This window comes from Echinops telfairi, unplaced genomic scaffold, assembly GCF_000313985.2.
Source record: "Echinops telfairi isolate 266 unplaced genomic scaffold, ASM31398v2 ScPeMD7_9;HRSCAF=40, whole genome shotgun sequence".
Lineage (NCBI taxonomy): Eukaryota > Metazoa > Chordata > Mammalia > Afrosoricida > Tenrecidae > Echinops > Echinops telfairi.
Window position 1 is genome coordinate 12274520 of NW_022103906.1, and position 9137 is coordinate 12283656.

At 45.7% G+C, this 9137-nt stretch overlaps 1 protein-coding gene across 2 annotated transcripts in view; it reads right to left on the minus strand.

Annotated features, from left to right (window-relative positions):
• Positions 1-2600: 2600 nt before the first annotated feature.
• Positions 2601-9137, minus strand: part of FDFT1 (farnesyl-diphosphate farnesyltransferase 1) — a 40690-nt gene continuing 34153 nt past the window's right edge. For both annotated transcript variants that reach the window (XM_004707645.2, XM_004707644.2), the window contains one exon: positions 2601-3482. In XM_004707645.2, the coding sequence (XP_004707702.1) occupies positions 3261-3482 (222 nt within the window). In that variant the 3' untranslated portion in view covers positions 2601-3260. The remainder of the gene's footprint in view (positions 3483-9137) is intronic.

Sequence of the window (9137 nt, forward strand, 5' to 3'; positions counted from 1 at the left end):
AGAAAATGTTTTGAGAAACGATGTACAAATGCGCTTTACACAATTGATGTGTGTATGGATTGGGATAACAGTTGTATGAGCCCCAAATAAAATGATTTTTTTAAAAGAAAAAAAAAATAAATAAAGTGGCTAATGTAATGAAAGGTGTGAAATTGATTGTTAACCATGAAATGAATTCAAAATGATTAAATACCCCCTCACCCTGACACTGACAGCAAAGCTCAAAGAAAGCGGAAAACGACTGCCGCAGGGATGCAGAGATTGGAACCCATACCCTGCTGGTGGAATCATAACAGTACAACCACTGTAGAAAGCTACAAGGCCCTGCTTCAAATAACTGAGAATAAAAATGCCCCGTGACCCAGAAATTGAGCTCTTGGTGCATGCCCCACCGAAATAACAGAGATGTGCACATACACGTCCCTCACAGCACTATTCACATTAGCAAGATGGAAACCGCCTCAATGGCCATTGGTGGGAGAGTGAATAAACACAGTATATATACATCCCTGAAGAATGATGAGGACACAGGTGGCTCCTGACATGGATGAATTTGGAGGGAATTATGCCAAGTGAAGTTAGTCAACCACAAAAGGACAAATATTGGGACCATTGATATGAAAACCAAATGAAAAGGTTTTCATACAATAAGAAAGGGACTTGAATGGTTACCAGGGGTGACAGGGAAGTCAAAATCCTAAAAAAGAGTTGGGGGGAAGCAGAGGAGGTGGAGAGGAAGTGAGTAGAGTTAAGCTATTGAATGTAGAAATTATAAGTAAACCCCAACCTAAGACACAATGAAAAGTTAAAAGAAAAATGGCTTTGTGCAAATGATTAAATGCTGGACTAACCAAAAGGTGGATAGTTCAAACCCACACAGAGCCACCTGAGCAATAAAGCCTGGTCCCAATTCCAGCTGTCTTAAAATCCCCATGGAGTTCTCTGCACACCAGGAGGCGCCATACGTTGGGACCCACGCACACTCACCATAGTGGGAGTGTGGTAGGTTTCCTACAGCTTGGCACAGACGATGGAAGTGTGACTGAATTTAAGGTCCCTGCAATCTCATTAAGTTTTTAGTCCTTCCATGCCCAACTCAAGAGGGAGAAGAGCGTGCTGCCATGCCGACGGTCCAACCAGTCTCCCGAGGCCTCCACAACGTGGATCTGTTGTTTCTCAAAGCCCTAGATCCAGGTGGCTCACACACTCCTGTGGGAATGTTTGAAAAACCTCCACTGTACGTAGGAATCAAATAGATTATGCAGACCAAAACCAAAACCCACCGCTATCAAATCAATTCCAACTCAGTGACCCCATTATAAAGGGTATCGGAAACTAAACCTTTACGGAACAGACAGTCTCATCTTCCCCTGCAGAGCTGCTGGTGGTTTGAATTACTGACCTGGCATTTCCCCCCAATGCTTAACCCTGTGTCACCAAGGCTCGTCACACTGTATGGTATGGATGCTCTACATGGAGTGTGGACAAGAAAGCAAGAGTTGCAAACTTAGCAAATAAAACTACAAGAGGCCCGGTTCAGTTTCAAGTATGTAATGAATATAAATATGTCTTGTGCAAGATTTAGGAACTACTTAAGCGGTGCCAATTCCAATTTCACTGCACAGCCTATAGTTTATGTGGTAGCCTGGTGGAGGATGAGAGAGGGAAAACACTTTTTCAAACAGTTTACGAGTGAGTACAAGCTGAAACCTTCGCCCAAGTTGTTAACAGTCAAATCTTGGCCTTAAGCCAGAGGGCCTGCGAGCACCTCCTCCAGAGCCAGCCCGTGAAGTCCCGCAGGTGATGACGGAGACCGAGCCCCTCCCCTCATCCAGCCCGACCCACCCAGCTCTTCCCCGGACCTGGTGCTGTGTTTACAGAGCGTTAGTGCAACTAGCTCTCAGATTTGAACACCCTACCTTGAAATCACAATCAGTGTTTTCATGCTGAAGAGTGCTTTTGAGTAAACACTGGTGACAAGTTTGCCCAGGACTAACTCAAATGAGCCTAGTGTCCATGGATCCAAATTACTAATTGTTTTGGGTTGGGTGCGGTCAGGGGGATACAAGAGGAAAATGGGGGGTGGGGGTGGCTCAATGATAGAATTCTTACTTTCCATGCGTGAGACTCAGTTCTCAGCCACGGCTCTCTCGCCATGGCGACTGAGAAACAAGCTGCTGCAATCTCTAAAAGAGAATGGATAGTGTTTGGTTCTGTTGCACACGAGGTTGCCATGTATCAAGGGCTGGCGTGGTGGCAGCCAACAATGTGAGTGTAACAACACAAGCCCACCATCACGTGCTAGAAACCCAATGAAATGACTCTGTACACAAGGGGCTGCAGCAAGAGAAGACATCTAACATCTATAAAAATATGCCTCCATGGTCTTTCTGAAAGCCACTACCCATTTTCATTTCCAAAGTCACTGATTTTCAACCTGACAGACTTCTTCAAACATCCCCGCCATAGAGGACCTCTCGGCCGTATCTCAGAGAGTGCACGACACCGCAGCTGCGCTGGGGCACAAAGGGAGTTGAAGCTATGAAGTCCTCGTGTCTCATGGTTATTTCCATTTTCAAATCAACGGCACCACACAAATGCAAAGTCATTCAATTGTTTATTAGAAGAAACCTTTTCGGAAGCTTCAGGCTTCCCTGAGAGCCATCTTCTCGATTAGGGCCAAGAACAATCTGTTGTCTCTCTATGAAGGCTGATGAGACGAAGATTCCAGAATACCCAGAGTTTAACTGTCAGCCCTCCTGTGCAGAAAACAGTCTGCCTTCTTAGACATGTGGAAATGTCATTAGCACAGACATTCACATCTACTACACTGAAACCAATAAAAGAGGTACAAAGTGATGACAAAAAGAACCAACAGAATGCACTTCATTTCCTAGTAGGAAATTCAGTTACATAAAATTACATACATTCATACCCCAGTCCTCCTGAGGAGTCACACTGAATCAAATCCCGGGACTCTCCTGTTGCAGCCGTTACCTAAACTGCAACCGCGAATGTTCTGTCGTCAGCCTCAAGCTAATAAAGCAAACACTGACCACTACCCAGAAGTGTACCAAGTTTGATGAGGGCAATGGATCCTTTTTCATTTTGAAATTCTCATTTTAGTTTCTTTAATAGGTCTAAATGATCACACTCTTTTCGAGATTAAATCAGAAGGGAAAGAAGAGAGGCCAATATCCATCCTTGAAAAAACGGTCAATCCATCTCATGGTAAACTTTCGCTTCCAGACAATCTCAAATCAGTGTTCTCCAGTCTGAACATAGTCTTCGGAGACCTGGGATAGCATGCTCAGATACTGCCAGCTCAGGGCAGCCAGGAGCATGAAAAACGACAGGTAAATAGGAGAGAAGTGGCTTCGGGAGACCACCTGACAGTCAGAGAGGCCCTGCGTCTTCAAAGTGGAGATGATCTGCTTTGTTTGATCAGAAGATGGGTCCGAGTTGGGGATCTGATGATAAATCTAGTATAAGAAAGAAAGAGAGTACATCAGATTTTGGAGTACTATGTCGTTTATAAACATTTTTGTTTACTTCTAAACATATTTTTATACTCATTTTACCAGTGAGTAAAGTGAGGTCTACAAAGTCTTCAAGTAACATACCTGTGGTAGTTACGTTTTATGTCAACTTGAATTTGTGTGAAAGTGCAGGAGTGGAATCCAACCTGTCAACCAGGTCACAGCCTGATGATGCCTCCTGGGAGGGGATCACTGAGGACCCCTCCTGGCTTGCTGAGACTCCGTGCCTGCCTCCAGAGGCAGTCCCATGTGGGCTCCCCAACCTGAGAGCTTTCAGAGACCAGCCATGTGTCCACACGACTCTGCCCCCACCAGCCTGTGATCTTCCTGCATCCTGCTCCACCTTTCTGCGTCATCAACCGGCAGCTCCAATAACTGCAGCTACGTGGGTATATGTGAGAGGCTCCTGCTAACCATGGACCCATGGACTTCAGTTGGACTGAACGGGATCTCTTCTTGATATAAGAGTACTTCTTAATATAAACCTCTTACAGTTTTGTTTCTAACCTAACATCCTCAAAGTCACTCTACTAACCTAGAGTGAGACACTCTACTAATGTCTGTCTCCGGCAGAGACATGGAGCTAGAGCTGAAGACCAACACTGAGGCCTGAGTAATGGAGTGGTGAGCACACGGTAGTTGTAGAAGCTATGGGCATAGCTGAGGGTGTCCAGGAAGCATTTGTGTGAGAAATGATGAAAATCATGCGAGAATTCAAGGCAACGGCACCTTTTAAGAAGCTGATGGAGGAAAGGGAGTTGACGTGGGAGTTGAAAGAGGTAAGAGGTTAAGCAGGCAGCAACAAGGAAAGAAAAATCCAGAGTCAAATGACACAGCAGGAATACAAGATTCCTAACAAGACAAGTCATGAAATCTACAGACTAGGGAGTCACTTCGGTAAGAGATATTCTGATGATAGGGTGGAATAAAAGCTAACAGAAAGGGGTTGAGGAGAATGTGGGAATGACGTACCCATGATCTTCTGGGGGAAAGGACGGGGTGGAGAGTAAGGGGAGGACTGTTAGGGTGTGTTTACTTGTTGAAGTGAGTGAACTGAGCGTGTACACTCAGAGCAACTGCCAAGTGAAAAGAAAGGGGTTAGGTCCGGAGAGATAGGAGGATACATGAGGGCCCAAAGTTATAAGACCCAGGCAGCGGCAGGGAGTCCGGGTGGGCAGAAGGAGGGGAACACAGGCAGCCCGTGAAGGTGATGGGGGGAGTTTTAACCGGCACAGAGTTAGAAAGCAGAGTGGCAGTAAGCCAAGTGCCACATACAGCGGTGCTTTTCAAACTTTACAATCCAGGCGTCGTCGTGGTTTAAAGGCAGGCTCTGACTCTGCAGGCGGGTGGGAGCAGACTGTCGATCTCAAGGAGCTCCAGCACGCGGAGGCTGCTGCTGTCAGGAGCATAGACTGAATGACGGAGCAAGGAGCAACGGGGCCCGACAAGCACAGCAATGCTTTCAGATGGACCAGCAGCAAGGAGTGCAAGATGACATGTCCCAGGGCCCTGGCAGAGAGGGACCCTGTCATGGGGGAAGTTGCATGCTGTATGCTAACTCATTTATTTATATCCCCAATAGCTGGTCAACCCCTCACAGCTACCAGCTCTGCAGGCTAGGTGGGGCTGGGCAGGCGTGCGCTGAAGGAGCTCAGGAGTCCAGTGGCCCCAAGGAGCAGAGTCCACCTGCGCAGCAGCAAGATTTGGGGTAGATGTCACAATTCTGAATGTCACCATCAGGGCCTCACAAGTAGGTCACCTTTAAGGTGCCCTCCTTATGCATTAATGCCACCAAATCCAGAGAGCTGCTAGCACCGTCCTTTCTTACTGCAAAAGATGCTGTTGGTCCGTGGGGAAAAGTGGAGCCTGTGCTAACTCTGGGACACCTGCAGAGAGCCAAACAATTTCTGGACGTTAGGCAGGAAGTAAACACCTAAGACTTCATTTCTAAAATGCCGCTGACATCAGCTTTAAAACCATTGCCCCTCGTTGCTTGAGACTAACTAAGAAATGGAAGAAACCATCAGCAATGTTTCTGAATCAAATCCAGTTAAGTATGACCAACTCCCCCAATGAACCCGAATTTGACTAGAATGACTAGAAACAAAATAGTTGCTGCTCTGTATCAGAAGCTGGCAAACCTTTTCATAAAGAGCCAGGGAAAGCTTAGTGTGGCAGGTCACCTATTGTCACAGTGACAACCCTGCCATTGTAGCAGGATGGCAGTGGAAGCCATACCCACCTGGCTGCATTCCAACAAAGCTCTGTTCATCAAACGGGTGGTCAGCCACGTGCAGTTAGTTAGCTGGCCTCTGTCTTAGTGGCGAGTTACCACTGCAATTATATTCTAGTCAGTAAATAAAAAACAAACTCAAACCCAGTGCCATTGAGTCCATACTGCTCATAACAGCCCTGTAAGAGGACAGGGTGGCAGCGCCCTGGGGTTTGTGAGGCTATAATTGTTTATGGAAGTAGAGAGCTTCATCTTTCTCCTGTGGAGCCACTAGTGGTTTCAAACTGCTGACCTTGCAGTTAGCAGCCCAATGTGTAACCACTATGCCACCAGGGCTCCTTTTCAGTAAATAAAATCCAAATTCGAAGAGATTAGTATACTCTTCTCAACATTTACATAACAATTTTCTCAAATTACTGATTAAAATAAAACTAAAATATTGTCTGAACTACATACTATAGCAAATGTGTCTAATTCATAGCAAGTGAAGAAACACTGCCTCTTATGGTAACGTAGCCACTTCTCTCGCTTACTGACAGCTACGTTCTTTCTCTAGGCTAGACCAGTGTGTATGTGAGCACTGGGGGCTGTGCCAGTGTCCGGTTGTCAAGCCCTCCTTCCCCACCCCTAACTCCACCACTCTGGCTTTTAAGGTGGAGGCTCAGGGGTGGCTACATATTGCCTTCCAGAGCCCTCCCTGGGTAGGGATTCTTGCTTGTATTCAGCCCAGCTGCCAACTGATAGCTTGAGCAAGGTCCCTATTCTACATCCATCTGTGCCATCCCCCAAACAACCAAGCAGCCCTTTCTTGCCTCCCTCTACCTCAAGCCCCGCCAGAGCCTGGCCTCTTGCCTGCCTGTCTAACATCCACCCCACTGCCTCATGCCCTCTGTCAAATGAGATCTTCCAGATGAACAAAAGGTGCTTTGCAGCCACATGAGCACCACCTCTTTGTGGCTTGGTTATCGGATACACTGCTCAATGAGGCCTGCAGGGGGTGGCCCAGCCTCAGACCTACATGGGGTCCAAACAATTTGGAGGAGCCACCTGAGAATTTTTTCAAAGTGTGACACATGCAAAATGTTGGCTAATGAGAGTCGTCAGTAGTAGGTGTATTCAGTTTACATAAGGACTTTGAACCTGTTCATCCTAGTTTAAACTCCTGCTTTGGACTTCCATTTCCATCACTGGTAAGCTGAGTCAGAATCTACATTTTACTAAGAGATTACAGACCTAAAAGAATCATCTGGGACCCAAAGCCCATCTGTAGGCAACTGGACACCCCCTTACAGAAGGGTCACAGGGAGGAGACAAGCCAGTTAGGGTGCAGTTTAGCAACGATGAAACATACAACTTTCTTCTAGTTCTTAAATGCCCTCCCCACCTCCCACTATCATGATCCCAATTCTACCTTACAAATCCAGCTAGACCAGAGGATGTACACGAACAGATAAGAACTGGAAACACAGGGAATCTAGGACAGATTAACCCTTCAGTGGTGAGAGTGGCAATACCAGGAGGGTGGAGGGAAGGTGGGGTAGAAAGGGGTAGCCAATTACAAGGATCTAAATATAACCCCCTCCCCGGGGAATGATCAACAGAAAAGTGGGTGAGGGGAGACATTGGTCAGTGTAAGACATGGAAAAATAATGATTTATAAATTATTGGGGGTGGGGGCCCGCACGTGGGGGAGGGGAAAAAATAATGAGCTGATACCAAGGGCTCAAGTACAAAGCAAATGCTTTGAGAATGATGAGGGCAACAAATGTACAAATGTGCTTGACACAATGGATATATGTATGGATTGTGATAAGAGTTGTACAAGCCACCAATAAAATAATTTTTTAAAAAAATCATCTGGGGAATCTTGTTAAAATGTGAGCTCTGATTCAGTATATCTGGGATGGAAATGCAAATTCTTAGCAGAGAGTCAAATTGAAATGAACCAGTTGGAAGCCCTGGCTTAGAGAGAGGACTGCAAATCTACAGAATCATGACTAGAGCTTAAGGCTCTGATGTCAGGTAGACACAAGTCCAAATAATGACCCCACCAGCCATCGGCTGCGGCCTCAGGTTTCCCTGGTATTAATAGCACCCATCTATTTGTTTGCAACGGCTGGCTTTTGTCAGTTCAACATACAAATTGGCTATATAATAAATTGAATTGTCCCCCAAAGTCTATTTTGTAACCATTTTCTGGCCAATGACTCAACTCTCCTTTATTTACCTTAAGAATTTTAGGAATTTTTAAAGTTTTGGCACACTATTAACCATCTATAGTTGCCTCTGGTAGGAATGTAATATCCAAAACTCGTTAAATAGAAGAGGAAGCGCAAAGGAAAAGACACAACATACAATAGAAATCAGTAGGACTAAGTGTTCCGTAGAAACCTGTTCAATGAAATGGCTATTATAGATTCCCACGGCATAACCTGACAGGGGCTAACTCAGGAAGGGAAGGAGCCATGGAGAGAACATTGTTTTATGCTTCCATATACTCGTATTTAAATTGTCAACCAGAACATGTTTAAGGGTCACAACAACCCTGCCCTCACCCACTAGTTGCCAGCCACAAAGCCCGCTCTAGCTGTGAGAAGCAAATATTGCCAGATGTCAACAAATGTCAACAAATCTCCAGAGCCTAGAGGAAGTTCCTACTACTTGGGAATCCAGGCAGACACAAAGTTGCAGATCTGCCTTGCATAGCTGCACTTTAAAGATCTAGTGCTTTGGGCATTTAAAGTGACATTAGGAGGAAATATCAGAAATATCTGAAAGGCAGTTTAATGGTTTTCTTTTGCCTAAATGTCCCATGTGATTTCTCCATGGAGGCCTATGATATAATGGAAAAGTTTTGAACTAGGTGTCAGGAGAGGAGAATTGGGGCCCTAGCTCTATGGAGTTCCATACAGTTTCCGTAAGCACAGCCTCATGTCATATTTCTCACCACAACCGAGAAGCTTGATTGGCCTCCAACATCATAACCTAGCTCAAAAATCTGATTCCTTACTAGATCGTTGCTTAATTTATCTCCTTTCATCAGGGTACTATGCAGCTCTGAAGAGTCCCGTCCCATTATACAAAAATCCTTGCCACAACAAGCAAGTGTTACAATCATTTACAACCCAGTTTTTTAAAAATATGAAACGTTTAAATCCTGACATTATGTTTATCATGTAAAAAGAGCTACAAATCGATGCCCCTCACTGACTCATGGCCCTGCAGGGGACTGCACCGGAGACACAGTGTAGGAATTGCACCCGGTCGGTCCCGCCACACCGAGGGGAAACGCTAAGGGGGTGCAACAGAACAGCAAGGGAATGGAGCGGCGAGGTCCCCAGGGAATGCTGAAGGTGGACTTTGGG